The 18,270-nt window shown below is 39.3% G+C and overlaps 6 protein-coding genes across 6 annotated transcripts; 4 read left to right on the top strand and 2 right to left on the bottom strand.

Moving 5' to 3' along the window:
- Positions 1-358: 358 nt before the first annotated feature.
- LOC108114854 (6-pyruvoyl tetrahydrobiopterin synthase) lies at positions 359-2,244 on the top strand. The gene is made up of 5 exons (XM_017226000.2): positions 359-457; positions 523-893; positions 1,011-1,090; positions 1,592-1,737; positions 1,801-2,244. The coding sequence occupies exons 2-5, from the start codon at positions 826-828 to the stop codon at positions 2,011-2,013; spliced, it is 507 nt and encodes a 168-aa protein (XP_017081489.2). The 5' UTR covers positions 359-457; positions 523-825; the 3' UTR covers positions 2,014-2,244.
- LOC108114853 (alkaline ceramidase) lies at positions 2,237-9,430 on the bottom strand. The gene is made up of 5 exons (XM_017225999.2): positions 8,908-9,430; positions 6,780-7,036; positions 6,568-6,705; positions 3,417-3,709; positions 2,237-2,598 (listed from the first exon to the last, which is right to left on the bottom strand). Exons 1-5 carry the CDS (start codon positions 9,043-9,045, stop codon positions 2,528-2,530), a joined length of 897 nt encoding a protein of 298 aa, XP_017081488.1. The 5' UTR covers positions 9,046-9,430; the 3' UTR covers positions 2,237-2,527.
- On the top strand, positions 3,747-6,196 carry LOC108114855. The gene is made up of 2 exons (XM_017226001.2): positions 3,747-4,228; positions 4,351-6,196. The coding sequence occupies exons 1-2, from the start codon at positions 3,864-3,866 to the stop codon at positions 5,924-5,926; spliced, it is 1,941 nt and encodes a 646-aa protein (XP_017081490.2). The 5' UTR covers positions 3,747-3,863; the 3' UTR covers positions 5,927-6,196.
- Positions 9,431-9,733: 303 nt separating the features above from the next.
- Positions 9,734-11,308, top strand: LOC108114861 (protein valois). Its single transcript, XM_017226010.2, has 3 exons — positions 9,734-10,367; positions 10,428-10,804; positions 10,861-11,308. Exons 1-3 carry the CDS (start codon positions 9,828-9,830, stop codon positions 11,045-11,047), a joined length of 1,104 nt encoding a protein of 367 aa, XP_017081499.2. The 5' UTR covers positions 9,734-9,827; the 3' UTR covers positions 11,048-11,308.
- A 50-nt stretch (positions 11,309-11,358) lies between these two features.
- Positions 11,359-14,202, bottom strand: LOC108114860 (ovarian-specific serine/threonine-protein kinase Lok). The gene is given in 7 exon segments (XM_017226008.2): positions 11,359-12,077; positions 12,135-12,369; positions 12,473-12,677; positions 12,679-12,914; positions 12,995-13,103; positions 13,402-13,559; positions 13,701-14,202. Coding segments are annotated over 7 exon segments (1,383 nt in total). The 5' UTR covers positions 13,834-14,202; the 3' UTR covers positions 11,359-11,770.
- An 826-nt stretch (positions 14,203-15,028) lies between these two features.
- LOC108114873 (condensin complex subunit 2) lies at positions 15,029-17,777 on the top strand. Its single transcript, XM_017226026.2, has 3 exons — positions 15,029-15,388; positions 15,449-16,999; positions 17,066-17,777. Exons 1-3 carry the CDS (start codon positions 15,080-15,082, stop codon positions 17,408-17,410), a joined length of 2,205 nt encoding a protein of 734 aa, XP_017081515.2. The 5' UTR covers positions 15,029-15,079; the 3' UTR covers positions 17,411-17,777.
- The last annotated feature ends 493 nt before the right edge of the window (positions 17,778-18,270 follow it).

Genomic DNA, 18,270 nt, shown 5'->3' with positions numbered 1-18,270 from the left:
ATCGATAATCGAAAAATTTGAAATTCGCGAAATTTGAAGAGTCACCTTACTTTTTGAACACACCTCGTATAATAGTGTACAGAATTTTAACTTGTAATTTTAGTTTTCAACATAAAATACTGTTCACAGTTAAAACTAAAACTAAAAACTATAGTTAATTTTATGCTTATTGGGTTTTCACTTAACGATATATATTCAAAATGTGAGTTGTTACTTTCGGTTTTGTGTATAATAGTGTACAGAATATTAACTTGTAATTTTAGTTTTCAACATAAAATACTGTTCACAGTTAAAGTTATTCACCAACATTAGTAACGCAAGTGTAAACTGTCACGAGTAGTGTGAAGTGCTCATCTCTGTCCGATAACCGATGGCACTGCCTTCTTATCGGTAGCAGCTGTTAATGAGCAACGTAGACAAAAGTAAATATTATTAAAAAATTGCGTAGTAAATAAAGGTGAGTCCATTGTTCATTGATGTAAATTAATAATGGTCAAAGATTTCTATAATCTAAAATTTCAGGCAGTAAAAACGTAGTACAAAGTAAAGAAGAGATCATCAGAACAGTAATCAGCTGCAATTAAGCAGAGATTTAAAAAGTTCAGAAGAAACTAGTTCCGAACGTGTTGTGATTTCGCAGTCGCCGCACTTGTGGCTTTCAATTTCCTTGTTCTCCAATCAAATACCATATAAATAAGCTCGAATCGAAAGCAGGTTTTGCATTCATTGTAAAACAGTGGTAAGGCGTGCAGCTGACTAATCGGAGATATTAATCCAGATCCAGATATATACATATATATTTATATAGCATAAATCGGACTTATAATGTCGCAGCAACCTGTTGCCTTCTTAACCCGTCGCGAAACTTTCAGCGCCTGTCATCGTCTTCATAGGTAATCAAATTGAATGAAATTGAATCTATTTAATTGCTTTATTCAATCACAGTTAGCAAACCAATTTAGTTCGATTTTTATTGATTGGTGGGTCATTTCCTTTTCCTTTTTTTTCAGTCCTCAATTGAGCGATGCCGAGAATCTTGAAGTCTTTGGCAAGTGTAACAACTTCCACGGCCACGGACACAACTATACAGGTGACTAACTAACTTAAATACATTTAAACGCCTGATTACCTGCGAAATGGCAGATATATCATATAGCCCGGACTCAATCAGGTATAGCCTCCCAGTAAAATTGGTAATTTGAGACCGAAAGCCTTGGCCGACAAGCTCGCTTATCAAAACCATATTCAAGTTCAACGCTCATAGGTAATCAAATATGTACACACAGATAGACCGCGAATTGATAATGAATAATGTTGTGAGCGAGCATAAGATGGCGCAAAAGCTTAACTGATTAGGATTATTTTTAGTTTTTATGGGGGTCCAATGTAGAAGCTCAAGTACGACTGTTATACCAGGAATAAGAAGAATATTGTACTATGTTTTACCTTTTTTAGACTCAAATTTAAGATATATTTTAAGAAGACACAATATTATTGAGCATTGATATTTTTGGATGTAACTTAAAGTTTTTGTTGTAGAAGGATTAAGTCTAAGTGTTAAGAATACGAGTATAATTTCCCATCCTTTCAGTTGAGATCACCGTTCGCGGTCCCATCGATCGACGGACTGGAATGGTGCTGAATATAACCGAGCTAAAAGAAGCTATTGAGACAGTGATTATGAAGCGTTTGGATCACAAAAATCTCGACAAGGACGTTGAGTACTTCGCCGACACAGTAATTTACCTGAAAACACAACCAAGATTACCAAACTAATAATTCTTTTCTTTAATCCCTTAGCCTAGTACCACAGAAAATTTGGCTGTGTACATTTGGGACAACATCCGCCTGCAGCTGAAGAAACCGGAACTGTTGTACGAGGTGAAAATCCATGAGACACCAAAGAATATTATTAGCTACCGCGGTCCGTATCCGCTTAATGGAATCTATAATCCCATTAACAAACGCATTACTCACGATTCCTGCACCAATATATCCTCGGACTCGGATTAAATGGGGCAGCTTAACAAGAATTTACATTCAAACTTAGTGACATTGCCTAACGAATTTTATTGGACCAATGCTCAGCGAACACTCACCCAAACTCTTAAACTGAAATAGACACGCATAGAAAAAGACACTTACCATGTAAGCGATTTAAAAGTTATACGAATTACAAAGTATGTAGACGTAATCTATGTTTATGCAACAAATATAATTGAATAAATCCAAAAGCAAATCAAATCATATTCTTTATTGTGATAAAAACAAAGAGCTAGTATTTAACGCAGTACATTTGTTGACATAAATTAACCTAAGTAAATCATATTTCCTAACGCTCTATATGGCAGCTATGTATATAATTTGGTTTCTGCTTTCTGGCAGGCAAGCTACTTCTTTAACGGCTATGTATTGTATAATTAATTTAGGTATTCTTCCTTCTGCAACTCTAACTTATATCACGCTGTGTATGTCTATGTCTGAAGAAGGCTCCACTGCTGGGAGCCCTTTTACCCGAAATCTTGCATTAGTTCTTTCCGTGCTTGTAGTCATAGTCCTGCATGTACAGGCTGCAGTAGACGAGCCAATCTTTCGAATCTGTGGGATCAGCAAGTTAGCGGTTTGGATCATTTTGAAATTGTATGATACTTTGAGCAATGATCTACTTTGATTAGTGCACTCTTGGGGGTTAGTTGTGGTTAGTTTATATAGTTAGTAGCATTTTCAATCCAGAATTAGTAGATGTTAGGTTGTTAGTTTGTTAGTTTGCAAAGATTAGAGAGAATAATAACCACAAAGAAAAAACAAATAAGACATTCAGGTACTGACAACCTAATAAAAGTGTTTGTCTTTTTTGGGAAAAGCTTAGGAACTTTATGTTCTGGAAGTCATGGGATGAATTATAGTTATCAACATATCACAGTCTGATGGTAACAGATACACATAGAACGGCTTAGAAGACTTTGATTGAACTAAGTGGAAAGGCTAGGCGGAATACTAATATTGGTAGGGTTATCTTATTTTTTGGATATGTCTTTTTTTAGCTACATTGAGCAATTGCCCATTTAAGGACTTCGCAAAGCTCTACTATGTTTTGTTTTAGGCCTAAGTTTTTTCAGTTGCAACGAATCTTAATGCGTTAACAGACTTATCTCTTCAGATACAACCGCGAATCCAATTCGTTTGCTATATATATAAATATATGTCTATGGCTAATAAAATGTTTTCAACTATATAAAAAGTGTGCGCTACAATTACATATCTGTAATTTTACAATAATTGTTATGGGTTTTAAAGCATTTACGATATCATCGCTTTGGTCTTTGGTTTCATTTCTCTGCCCTCTGCTTTTTCTCATTATCTTTCTCTCCACTCCAGCCAGGATCGTCTTTAGATGGTGTTTCTCAGGGCCTTACCTGGATTCCTGATCGATATGAAGGGTATCCCGAATTCGAATTCGTTTTTCGGCCAATACTTGAGTAATGGCTGTCGCTGTGGCAGTTCCGATTCTACGTAGAAGTAAGCAAATAGAACTAGAACAGTATAGGCTGCTATGAAGATGAAAATGTGCCAGAAGCCGTGCAGGTACGGAAAATTGATCGCCGACCAAGCTTCACAGAAAACCCGATCATTGATCCAGCAGAATACGGCGACAGCCCAGACTGTCGTCGATCGGATACCTAGACGATACACCCGCTGGTCACTAACTCTGTAAGGGATTTATAATAAAATATATTTAAAGCATATCAAAATATATCAAAACGTATAAATAATTCATGGTTACAAGATTTCAAAGCTAGACCAAGCGTTGTGAATGACATTATTAACCGAACTAAGAGAAACTGTAACGACTAGTGTTAATCATGAATTGGAAGAATGAACAGCCTTTTGCTCTTTTTCTACTAATATGTCTAAGCTTTTGGAATATGAAAAATGTTCAAGGAGGGGTAAGGTATTTTGTAAAAAGTCCGGTATGTCAGATGCCCTACGTGAATCCCTTCGCCCTGGACACAATCAGGAACTTCCAACGGAAGAAAATAAGAATATGCCACGTCGACAGCGATATGGTAACAAGTAAATTTGATTTCGCGACTCATCAGTACAGACTGCACATACACAAGCACCTGGCCAAACCCATTCTAAAGGCTAAAGGAAATGCTACCCTGCAATGCGAGTACCAGGAGATAAAACGGGATAAAACCGCGAAGATACCGGATAACAACTATAAGTAAGAATAAATGTAGTATAAACTATATCTTAAACAGGGTTTTTTCCGATTTCATTAAGAATCGTGTTACTTTTTCCCGTACTTTTTTCTTATACTTTAGAGCTATTTTGGACTTTTTGCAGGATACTGCACAGTCGACCGATTAAACAGCATCAGTTTGTTCCTAACAACACGGACTTTATGATCACCAGTTGCTATGTGAAAGATGCGAAAAATCATCGAAAGCTTCTGCAAAAGGATGCCATAACGTTCATTGAAGATCGCATATCAGAAGACAATGTGAAGGATTTCATAAAGACACAAAGTGTGGACCCCAAACCAAGTGTCCTGATAATGGGACTGGACTCCACATCGCGCATAAACATCCGACGAACAATGCCACTAGTTTACAAATACGTTACACAACCCGGATGGTTCGAAATGGAGGGCTATAACAAAGTGGGTGACAATACCTTTCCCAATCTTCTCGCCGTGCTCACAGGCCAATCGGAAGAAGCAGTAAGGAAAATATGTGATGTTAAGAAACCAGGTTGCCTGGACTCTTTGAACTTCATTTGGAAACGTTTCAAAAGTGCCAACTATACCACTGCCATTGCCGAGGACTGTCAATCAATAAGTACTTTTAACTATCTTAAGCCGGGATTCGTGAAGCAACCTACTGATTACTATCTACGTCCCCTGCTTTTGGCGATCGAAAAAATGTTTAAGGTCACCAAAGAATTTGGCTATCCCAACTGTGTGGGTCGTCATCTCAACTTCAGTTATATCTGGGACTTTGGCAAACAGTTCATCAATCGTTTTCTGGGCAGAGCCCCGATCTTTGGCTTCCTGTGGAGCAATAGTTTTACCCACGATTACTTTGAGGGAGCCACAGCCTTAGACAGCCTCTTCTTTAAGTACTTGAAGTCTTTTGAGGAATCGAATCTCTTTGGTCAATCAATAGTCATTTTGATGAGTGATCATGGCTATCGGTTTAGTAGCTTAAGAATGGCTGCATCTGGGTATTATGAAGAGCGCATGCCCATGATGTTCATCTATTTACCACCTTGGTTTCGAAGCAAGTATCCTCATCTGGCAAAGAATCTCCAGACGAATCGTAATCGACTATCATCTAACTACGATGTTCACATGACCCTGCAGCACTTACTTCAGTTAGATAGCAAATCCATGGATGATTTTCCAGATAATCTCAAGGCAAAGCAGTGCATGACCTGTCAATCCTTGTTGTTCGAGCTGCCCTTCAATCGCACTTGCCAAATGGCTGGAATCAAGGAGAAATGGTGCTGTTGTCAGCCCACCGAAACCGTCACGAATTCCCTATCTGCAAAGACTATTGCCAAGGCTATTGTTGAGCGTATGAATGAACATTTAATTAGCTACAACCTTACCGAACTTTGCCACGATTTCAAGCTCAAAGGCGTTGAAAAGGCAGATCGCAAAACTATCCTATACACTGGTCTTAAACCAGTTGACAAAGACGAGCATGTTTACATAATTTCCTTTCAAACTAGTCCAAAGAATCCTCTTTTTGAGGCCACTGTCCATTGGAATAAACGTACTCAGAAGCTTCTTCCTATTAATGTTGAAGATCTAAGTCGTTTAAATTCATACAAAAACGACGCCAATTGCATAAATCAAAAGAACGCCAAAAAATATTGCATTTGCAAGGACAGCTTAAGTAAGACCAGCGAAGATTGAAATATAATTTATAAAACTTCTAAACACTACTAAATTTGTTTTTTTTACAAAATGGAAATCTAGGAAATGGTGCAAGAACAGTACAATCCCTAAAGTGATATAGAAAAACAGATAGTTGTAACCCACCCACGTCAGACATTACTCAACTTTATGACAGTTGTAAAATCCCGGGAGAATATACAGTGGCACATTAACTTCATAAACCAATATAAACAGTGAACCCTTGAATGGAGTACTACTCCAGGCTTATCTTAATTACACACTCAAATCGATTGAAATGATTGATTGATGAACCGACGACACTTTCCCCAGAACAAATGTTTGCGGTGTTGGGAAACACCTTTTGTGGTTCGATCTTTGACCCAGTCGGGCCATAACGAATCGAATATGACAAAAAAATAAAATTGAGTAAATAAGTGCTGATAAGGTTGAAATAGTTCCACAATCTATTAGAATAGCGACTCAGTTCGGCTTAGTACACCTGTTCCCAACCGATAAAACACAATCGCATTTGTGATAACAAGGATGAGTGATGATAGATACATGATTTATGGACGTGGTTCACTTAGGGTCACATAGGCGGGAAATCAGAACATTATGCTTATCAATAAGATCCTCAGATTTATGAGGGGTAGACTCACCTCTGCAGCTCTGTGTAGAGCATTACCATGGTCGGTACACTCATGAACATCAGAACAAAGGCATTAACAATGGGCTTCCACCATGACAAGCCCGTTGCGGCGATCGCAGACATTAACATGAGCCAACTGAAGGTTTTGCTGAAAACAAAGGAAACCGAAAGTCGGGGATTTAGATAGGGGTGCCCCTTGCCGTATGATATCATTTTACTTACCGATCGTTTTTCACGAACTTCGGATAGTAACGCTTTGGGTAGAATAAAGAAAAGGCCGCCATAAAGACCCACAGTATGGCCAGTTCATCCAGAAGTTGACCAATTAGACTTAGGGTAGCATGGAAATACATTGAACTTAGGCCAACCACGATGAGCAGCACCCAGATCACATGGATTCCGGGGGTAACGAAGCGTCCGTACTCCTTGAACAGCATTATTAGGACGGGCGGAAGGAGTATGAACAAAAAATTGCTAAACTGTTGGGGGAGATAATTTATAGATGTTTCTTGATATAAAAATGATTTCTAGCATATATAATTCATATTAAAAATTCCTAAAAATAAGCTTTAGAACAGTAATGTTAAATAATTTCATAACAGAAAAGCCATTAATCCAATTTGTTCTTTGTGTATATCTAGAAATCGAATCCATTTCTCTCTGAGTTGCCATTTTACATAATTAATAACGTTTGCTTCCTATTTTTTACGTGTCACCTCAATAATTTCCATTAGGTCACGTTAATTTTTGAGCAAATTGAATTAACTGCAATTATTATTACAGAATGTGTGGGCAGCAAAGCGCGAAGTGGAGCAATTATCACATCCAAATTGTGGATGGAACAACATTTACATATCCGTGTTCTATTAAAACAATTGATAACAAATTGGGTTAGGCCCCACTGTTTATATATTCCATATATATAAAGATAATCATGAGTATATCCGTATATTATAAAACAAAGTCTCGCTTTGATTTCCTCATAATTGCCGCTTCTTTATTGTACAACGCGGACTGTCAAGATCGGAGGTCATTAACTCCATTTGTACAACTTTTTGTTGAGCAAACTCAATTAAAACAAAGCCCAAATGCGCTTTAAACGATTTGCACTTTACTGGCCCACAAACGATTACTCATGCCAACGAAATCAATTAAAAGTTGACCATTTGCATGGTCGTTAGCAAGCGGAAGTGTATCGCCACCAATTGATGTTCTACATAACTACTTAAGGCTTTTCTATTTCCCATTGACCGAATAGCCAAGAAATCGATGATAATGCGTTCCATTTGAAATATAAGATAGTAAATGTTGCGACATAATATTTCTAATGGATTGTGGAATAAATAATAAAGTGGACTGATAACCTTTAGAGCTAGAGATCAAGAATACTTTTCAGTAAAGATTTAAAAAAGAACCATTTAAGCTTTGATTTAAATGAATGATTTTCTATTTCAGAAATCAGTTTTTTGGTTCAACGATAATAATATTAATATTGATATTATATTATAATTATAGAAGACACTAAAAACACTTATCGGTTAATATTAAGATAAATTATTAATTTCAAAGCATTTTTTAATCTTTGTAGGACTTTATTACTAAGAAAAGATAAGTTACATTTTGATACGTTTTTACCATAGTTGTTTGTTTATGGAAACTGCGTTTCTCACTAACAGTAAACATGAGGCGATTATCATTGATAAGAAATAATGAAAGTGAGTCCGTAACATATCAAGTTACGTTTGGTGGAAAGCGTATTTTTATGAGAATCGAAATCAATATGTGTTTAGCTAGGTGTTTACCACTACCAACTAAAAAACCTAACAAATATTAAAATATAAAACATTTAATATATTGAAAGGGAAATGTAAAAGCTCGGTTTTGATCGTACTCAAAATATTATTGAACAAATTTAATATACATTTATTAACTTTTCCAGATTAAATCACTCAGTACGTTATGCAGAAAAGCCAGTTTTAACCCACAGGGTAAAAATACGTTTTTTGCTATTTCCACCCGCATAATAAGTATCATATCGATCGGACAGGTATAACGGTAACATCAGGGGTTAATTTGCGATAAGAAAACTGCATTTTCCGGGTGCCGCACTGCGAAAATTCTCAATCACTCCGTCTCGCTTGCTCAAACGAAGCGTGGCAAACAGCATCTTTTGTTTACGTTCTTTCTGCCTCGCTCTAAAAAGGTCAAGGCCTAACATAAGAGGAAAACCCACAGCTGTATGTGTGAGTGTGTGACAACAAGAGCAACAACCACTACAATAGCAAAACTAAATAACTAGAGCAGAGCAACGTAAAATAAATATATATTCAAATAAATTGCACATACGCACCGTGTTCACGAACTCAGCTATATTTGATGAAATCAAGTAATTGCCTTCGCACCAATCGACGGGTGAGCTTCCGGGTCTCAGATGTTCCCAGGCCATGGAGTAAATGTCCACCAACCCACCGCCCCCCATCCCGCCCATTTTTCACCCACTCTTTGGAGAACCCGAATGTAGAGATCACAGCTGATTTTTCTCGATTTGCCAAGGCACTTTTTGCATTTGTTTTTGCTTTTTTTTCCGTTATTCTTTTTTTGCAATCTTAGGCCAGCTGCAATGGTGCACTTTGCATAATAGCACAGTGTGCATGCAATGGCGTGTCTTTGTTAATTGCTTTCGTGTCCCGTTGATAAATGAAATTTAAAATTTTATTCTTTAGTTATATAAGGAAAAAATTGGTACTTTGCAAAAGCAGTGCAGGGATTTTACGACGTTATTAATACTGCAGAGACGCACGAGGAAGTGCACTATTTAAAAAAATAAACTCCAGCGCCCAACGACCGACGCGATAATAAACAAAAATAACAACTGTGTGACCGCGACCAAGTGACCGTTAAATATTCCATCAGACTCTTGAAATACACTAAAAAATACTACGAATATTACAGTGAAATTACAGAACTCTGCAAAGTGTTAACATTATTTAAATAAACAACGCAGAATATGTTGTTATTAACAAAGGACAGAAAGCAACCTTTATTTATAACCTTTAAAAATATATTTAACCAACTTATTCAAATTTAAATCGGAGCCAGTGAATGGTATACACAAAAACTTATAAGCAAATAGGGCCCCCGATATCGAAATATCGATAGACGATAACTGGCAATAGGTTCCGGCAAATAATATATGTAGATGTTCCTTTCCATCCACCGCTTAGCAGGAGTTTGCTTGCGTGTTTTCCCGGGTAAATTGACACAAAGACCATGTTCCCACAACGCAGTTCGGAGCTTTATCGCACTCCGGCGACCCATCAGCCACCACCGGCTCTGGAATTGGCAGGAAACTTAGAGTATCCGAATCTCAATGTTGAAGATCTAAACGCGCGCCTGGAGAACCTTTCGCCGCGACTCCACGACTGCTGGGATAGCATCGCCATCAACGAGCACCAGCATTTCGCACTTGCTACCAACCGACGAGAGGGACGTCATTGGTGGGGAATGTTTTTTGGTTACGCCCGTAACCAGATCAACCGCATGACCGTAGACACAGCCCATTTCAAGCTGCAGGCGGAGCACACAGTGAATATTGTGCGTTATGCCGAAAACAATGTGCTTTTAGTGGCTTTGGGCGACACTCGTCTCCAGGCCTGGTCTACCTACTCGAAGGTGACCAATCCGCAGGAGCCCTATAACCTCTCCCTCGTGGGCGAGTCATTTGCCCATCCCACGCCCATTAGCCATTTGAGCGTATTTAAGGCGGAGCAGCGAAGAGCTGTCTCGGGATCTGCGGATGGCAGTCTTAATGTATGTATAAAATATATTATAGTAAAGAGGAAAATCTAAAATATGCAACTTCTCTTTTAGGTATGGGATCTTTCGGGTGCCGATCTGGCCAGCGTTTATCACTCGCGCTCTGCGCACACAGATAAGCTTACCGCTCTTGCTACGCCTTCATCCTCATCTGACAAGTTTGTGACCTGTGATCGAGGCGGTTGTGCCCGTCTTTGGGATGTTCGGGCAGCGGCTCCATCTTCCACATGCCTCTATGCGGACCAGAGTCATTTGCTTAGCTTTACGGCCGCTGTTTGGGCAGCTCCAACGGAACTGCAGGGTGGCAATAACATTTACCTTGGGGACTACGACGGCAAGGTTCACACTCTTGATATCCGAGTACCAAAGAAATTATCGGAAACCCGAGAATACTTTGACAAGGGACATGTCTCGCAGCTTTTAATTAATGGGTATGCCCTTATAATGTATATACTTTCTTAAGCACTCAAACTCTAAATATTTCTAGGGCATATCTGGCTGCCATGAGCAATTTGCCCGCCGAAGTAAAAGTGGTCAATGTGCTGGCGGAACATGAATTTATCTACAAGCATCATGACACACATACTCGTCTCACCGATGCTGTTTGGGCCGATGATACCACACTTATTACCATTGGACATGGCCGCAAGATGGTTACGCATTCGATTAAGTAATTTTGCTAAAGACCCAGTGATTTTCTTACGTTCTTTTGCATTTATTACGATTTAAGTTCCATTTATATTTACCATGTTTGGCCTGACTGAGATGCTATGACCTAGGTTATAACATTTTTTGTACTATAAATAAATGTATAAGTAGACGTAAAATTACTTATTTTATCATTAACCATCTTGATGGTGAGAATATTCAAATGTGCAGCAGATACTATTCGTTTGATTATAAAACATTTGCTTTATAGGTAAATATCAAATGTTCTTACCATTTTATGTTTTTCTCAACAATTATTTACACACAGTGAAAAATATTACTTAACAAATTCAATTGCTTTATTTCAAAAAGCTTATAGGTTCGCAAGAGTCAAATTTTGTTCTTACATATAGCACTTTAAGTTTCTAAACAATAATCGGTAATATATCGTAATAATATTCCAATGGAATGGCAGAAATTCAGAGCGATAAGAAGCTTAAAATAATGGTGAATGGAAAAGCCCAGTAATAAATGCCGTTTAACAAGATAATTCAGGGCTTGAATGATGAAACCTACACTAGACAACACGTAAAAATAAACAACCGCAAAAAAATACTTGATTTGCCAAAAACACTCGGATGCGGCGGTGTCGGCGATTTGGAAAAAAATGTGATCGCTTAATTTTTCCAGAAAATTAAAACCTTTTCACGCCTAAACCCTTATGCATTACAAATATAACTTAAAAAGAACTATCGTCGTGATCGCTTGGTGGGCGGTTCGAGAAAGTTGTTTTCCTCCTCGATTTCCATGGTATCGAGTTTCATCAGCTTCTTGGCCTTCTGCAGCATTTGAGCATCTCGTAACCAACTGCACTGCAGGACGTCATCGATTGAGGGTCGCCTTTCAGGATCCACAATGAGCATTTGGTTAATCAGCAGTTTGGCCCGCTGCGAAACACCCTTCCATGAAGAGTGTCCATATGCGAATCTGCCCTTCTTTATTTGCTGGGCAGCTGGAGTTCCGTACTCGTCTGAAAAGGGCAAAGTGCCACTCAGACTGCAAAAATAATCTATATTAGAAATATATCGACAAAACTAAATCAGATAACCTTACCAAGTAAAGAGCACAACTCCCAAACTCCAAATGTCTACTTTTCTGGTGTAGGCTTCTCGACCCCCGGTTATAAGCACCTCCGGTGCCACATAGAGCGGTGTGCCGCAGAGTGTCCGCATCACAGAGTCCTTCTGGACGAACTTGCTTAACCCGAAATCGGAAACCTTTAGCAGGGTCTCCTCGTCGTTAGTCTCCAGTAAGACATTGTCTGGCTTTAGGTCACGATGGGTAATGCCTAAAAGTTTAAAAATTTATTAGTATAAGCCATAATAAAGATATAGTAACATTAAACACATCTACGAACACTTTTGAAACCAAGTAATTGAAAATAGTTTTACCCCGATCGTGAAGGTACTTGACGGCATGGCACATTTGGTAAAAGTATAGCTTTGAGATATCCTCGCTTAGAAGCTTGTTGCTGATGATCCGATTTAGCAAGTCACCTCCCCGCATAAACTCTAGCACCATGTAAACCGAGTCCGGTTTATCTACGATGTCGTGCATTCGAACTACACACGGATGTGAAAGATTCTTCATAATCTTTGGCCTCATTCAGCACCCGATCAGGGTCACTGAAGTTTGTACTGGGTCGCGCACTGCCAGACAGCATGTTTTTCTTTACGATCTTCATCGCAAACTGCTGGCAGGTGCGTGTGTCATAGACCAGACGCACCAATCCATAGGCTCCTGAGCCTAGTTTGCGATTTACATAATACGTTTTGTTAATCTCGTCGGGAAGGCCGATCGACTCATTCGGGCTGAGATCCTTGAATACAAAGGCTGCAAAAAGGAGGCAGGTGCACAAAATCGAATTACATGAGACTCGCTAAAATATTTATACCTGTTTGCCGATCGCTTACCTTTGTACGTTGGGTGGGAGAGGGAAATTACATCGTCATTCTTCAAGATCCGCATCTTGTTTGTTCCAATTTTTTCATTATTCACAAACGTCCCGTTGCGTGAGAGGTCCTGAGAAATTTGTGGAAACATTGGTTATTACCTAGAAGGATTTCCTTTTATGGTTATACTTTAGCAGATGGTATTCATTCATACATTTTGTGGAAATAATTTTATAAGTCTGATTTTTTTTTAACAAGTCTCCCTAGTTATTTCTTTATGTATTTTTTAATAAAAGATATGAGTGTAAATTCTCAATCGCAACTGGTTTAATATTTTGTGAGCGATGCAAGAGGAAAATATATTATATTATAATGGCGTTCTATCCTTTAGAAACCCATCTCGATTTCAATTTAGAATCTCCGCCTACCTGAATATAAACTGGATTTGTAAGCTCGCAGTTTGCCCGCTTTATGATAAAATGCACTTTGGAAATGCGCGTCAGGATTTTCTCGGGCAAATCGTTGAGCGTGAGTATCAAATCGTTGGCCTCTCCTCGTCCTGCGGTGAACTCGTCATTGTTGAGATCTAAAATAAATGTATGATATTGATGCCATTACTATAGCATTGAGGACAACGGATTAAAACACAAAACACAAAAGCAATAAATTTGGTTACCAACAGAAAAGGACGAATGCGTATATAGAATTCGGTAATTTGAGCTCGTACCCAACGATTTGATCTTGATATTTTTGCCATACAAACGGCCCCAGACGATCTTCTCCATGGGCTGGCTCTCCACTTGGGTCCAGATATTGGAGGCCTGGCTTTGGGTTCCCTGCGTTTCTTGTTCACGTGCCATTGTTATTCCGTAACACTTTTACGTAGCAACTTTGTAGTTCCGTAATTCGAAGTAGAGGACCGTTAAGTTTCGCTAGAACTGCGCAAATTCGAAATGTCCAGTTATTCAGGAAGGCACTACCACAGGCAGACAAAAATTGTCACATACACAATGGCAGTGCGCGATTTATGGAAAAGCTATATCCTATGTATATTCAACTTTGGAACTCTGAGGGTTTCCTGTGCTCTATTTGATTACATCGAGCTTATCGCGCAGCGCTGGTAAAGAATTATTTCATATTTCTCAGACGAAAACAACGAAAAGTAACAATAATCACGACATGGATGTGGACTGCGCGACGGACTCAAAGTTTTTCGACTGTGTTTGTGATAGTTGCCGCCGTCCAGGGATGAAGTATTTACTACCAGCAGTGTTGGTAAGTTTCTGCATATATCGAATTTAAGAAGTGTTCCCACTAATCTTATATTCTTCTATTTAATTCGTTTGAAGTTGATTAAGCTACCCAATTTATAACCTTCGAACTGCGGGCCTTTGCATCTATAGCTTATAACTAGTCAAGAGTTTTTGACTAGTTGTTAGCAATTTATTTATAAGAAAAAACGTGGTTACAGACTTAAAACTGAACTTAAATGTAATAAAAATAATGTGTATAATAATAAAAAATTAAATAAATTGCACTATTATCTTTCTGTTGGTAAGTTGTTTTCATGTAAGTTAGTATAATTTTAAAATTTCAAATCTAACGCCTTTCGTTAGCCCCCAGCCCTGGCTATACTGACTCCAGCTCCAGCACAAAAATTCGAACAGGTCTGAACTTTAAATTTAGGCAGATATTCAAGTAATTATTTTTACAAGGTTCAAATGGCTTAACTGGATTACAGAACTCTTATTATTAAAAAATATTTTGATAATTCCTTCAAATTCTTAAAATATTTAATAAAAACCCAAATTGTAGCTAATATTTTCTAGCCAACTTGTCATCCCTTTAATGTTTACCAGCACTGAAATGCAGCCCTAAATTGCGGCGTCGTTTGAAAGAAACTGTAAACTAGTACTAATACCATCGCAGAAAAAGAAATAGGCAAAATACAAACAAAAAATAAATAAAAGCTGCTTCAAAATTGTCAAATTAGGAACACAGCTGACAAGTTAAAATTCAATTATTGAATTTGTGTGTTGACAAAGGTGCCAGCTACACTTGGCTGTGAATTCCTGTGTGTTTTGATTTTTCCTCTTACCTAAAAGGATGACGCTGCCCCGATTGGAGACTCCGCTACGGCGGTCCGCAGTGGGCAGTTACCAAGAAGGGGCATCTCGAATGCTGACTCCGCTGAACGACGACGAGGCAGAAAGGCGGGAAGCCCGACGGCGCACGCTTCTGCAGCAACAGCGTCAAAGTACTCTGGAGTCCATCGAGGACAACGAGACAATAAGGAACTGCCTGGAGATTTATAATGGTAACAAACTCAGCAAGGACAATGCCTGGAACCTGACGCTCATTGACTCCCTGGCCAATCTCTTAGACAACCATCACAAGCGGATGAGCAACTTCAAGGTGGGTTTGGCCTTTGAATATTTTAAGAAACATAAGTAATATCCTTCTCTTCCCTTTCAGATAGCGGGCTCGTCCCTGGAAGCCTCTTCCAAGGTTTATGGCCTTCGGGTTGACTCAATCTATCTGGATGCCATGCGCATTTCCGCTGGTTTAAGTGCCCGCACACTAACAGATAAGCAACTAAATGCTGCAGATGATGATGATGGCCCTCAAACTGATCAGGCGGCTGGTGACGGGCAGGATTCAGCGGAGCAAGCCCCAAAAGAAGCAGCACCCAAGCCTAAAAGGCAAAAGAAAGCCGTGTCCACCGTAACGAAGAACAGGGACACGCTAAATAGCCGCCTGGATACGGCTCCCTTGCAGGATCCAGTCTTTGGCAAGCTCAACTCCACAGTTGGTTCCATTAATGCCTCTAATCGCCTGATGCACAATATTTTGCCCAGTTTGGACTCGGAGCTGCGATTGCGAACCACCTACAAATTTTGGGACAATAAGGAGTCCACCGAAGATGTGCAAGATCACACTACACTAAACGCAGATATGGAACAGTGGCCAGCTGAATCTCTGATGAGCACAACCTTATTGACCAAGCTGCAGTCACACGCTGAAAGATCAAATCTGCGTCCGCTGCACACAGGCTATATTATCACAAGTGCTCCTAATCCCAAGGCGTCGAACGACAAGCCCGCAGAGGCTATGCAGGAAGACGATCAGCATGACGAGGGGCTTGATAACGCTGACGATATTTGTGTAAATGAGATTTCCATGGCTTTTGATATTAATGCTGAGTGTGAGCCCATGCCGGACTTGGATGGACACCCTCTCATGGTCCTGGAGATAGACTCCAATGAGCTGCAAGAGTTGACTACCGAAGAGCAAATGGTTATCAACAATTGTCGTCGTCTGCGCAAGCAGACAGAGTTCATCGAGGATTTGCGGCCGGTAGATGGAAGCTCAAAGTTGGAGTACTCATACAGGCCGATGGAGCAAATTTCCCAGTTCTGGGCCGGTCCCTCGCACTGGAAGTTCAAGCGCACCCGGCCGCGCAGCACGTTTTCGCAGACCAATGGCCAGGCGGATACCCAGCCTATTCGGAGTCAACGGCCCAAGAAGTCCAATCTTCTGTCCGCAAACCGCAGAGCCAAGGCTGTAGCTTACGGTAATGTGAAGGAGGACAACTTCCAACTCCTGGATACCACCATAAGGCAGCGCCGAGTAAACTTCCAAAAGAAGTGGGATCCCCGAAAACTAATATTGCCCACTAAGTTCGATTTGGATCCGAATCTCTTCTTTAAATACGAAACGGCGCCTGGTATAAAATTGTCGAAGCGCGTCGGAGAGGATGACTCTGATGAGGGCGGAGATCTTGGGATCGACATTGATGCTGATATGCATCACGATGACGACAATGATCAGGAGCTGTTTAACAACGAACATTTTACCGATGCTGTTCCCGCCAATGTGAGTGTTGTTGCGGCTATTGCCGCTGAGCAAGGGGCCGAGGGCATGATGAATGTGGATATGGGCGAGATGGGTCTCACCCAAATGAATGCCACCTGCAATAATACAGTCTTCGAGATTGGCACAGAGTTCGAAGGTGCGCCGTCGCAGGTAAGTTATACACACTATAAAAGGTTAATATATGCCCTAATTTAAATCATAACGCTTTAACCTTAGGTTGCCAAAGTGATTGTTCCATTCGCAAAGCGCGCCAAGGTGATAGATATGAAAAATTTGAAGAAGTCCTGCAACTCCTTAATACAGAAACAACTGCTAAACGCTACCCCAGAGGAGACGATACCCTCACATCCAAAGAAGAAGAACGAACACTATTCAAAGGGTGTCGCAAGTTTTCAGGATGTGTACAAGAACTTACCCAACCTTCTGACCACCAAAATGTCAGATTCGTTGTCCCCGTCGGTGGCTTTTTATGCAGTTCTGCACTTGGCCAACGATTTAAAATTGCGCCTGATTCCACAGAAAAATTTAGAGGACTTTCAAATTCGTCAAGTTTTGGATTAATTCATTTGTATAATTACGAATTTTACCATTTTAGTTTATAGCAAATGCTGTTAAATTTCCCTCTGTCACGGCTAAACCTTAATCTCTAAACTATAATACCAACTCAGAAAACGTAACTCCAATCAGTATTCCCAAAGAAATACCCTTATCCCAGTCGAATTGAATTTTTGAAGCGAGGTTCTGATTTTATAGATTATTTTACACATAAACTACGAAATGTAAGCAAGTCTTCTATTTGTATCAGGGAAATAATGCCTTCCTCCATAAGGTGTCAAAAATTATTTTTTGTATAAATAAAAGAAATGTTAACGAAGAGTAATCTTGGCTAAGTTTTTTAAGCGTATTAAGAATAAACACCTAAACCTTAGGCCAATCTATGTTTTATTTAAATTTGTAGATAAACTAAATGGTTTTCTAATAATAAAAAGTCTGCACGTTCTTTTTCCACATGAAACAATTTAAACTTTCGCATTAGTTTTGGAAAGTTTATGTTGTGCTGGCGGCTCAGACAGAAGGGAAGAAGTAGTAACATTGTTTTTCGTTTCTGTTGCTCTTTCATTTACATACTCATATCAGTGTACACTAAAAGAAATAGATTACGATATAGCAAACGACTGAAATCAGAAATTAAACTGTAAAGGAGTAAAGCGAAGCCTTTTTAAAGGTTTAATGTTTTTTACCTTTTGGCTTAGGCAGATTAATAAGTATTTTTTTCCGGTGTAAAATGGAAATGGAAATCGCAAGGCGTTTTGCTGGCGTTTTTAGTTGCAAGTGGTTTTTGTCGCCTCCTGAAGAGGATTTTCCTTGGCATCTGTGTATGTGGAACACATGTGTTTATATGTTGGAAAAGTTCGTTGTTT

The sequence above is a fragment of the Drosophila eugracilis genome, unplaced genomic scaffold (assembly GCF_018153835.1).
Source record: "Drosophila eugracilis isolate 14026-0451.02 unplaced genomic scaffold, ASM1815383v1 contig_1676, whole genome shotgun sequence".
NCBI classification, from domain to species: domain Eukaryota; kingdom Metazoa; phylum Arthropoda; class Insecta; order Diptera; family Drosophilidae; genus Drosophila; species Drosophila eugracilis.
Note: the sequence above shows the minus strand (reverse complement) of the source record. Positions and strands in the feature narration are given on the sequence as shown.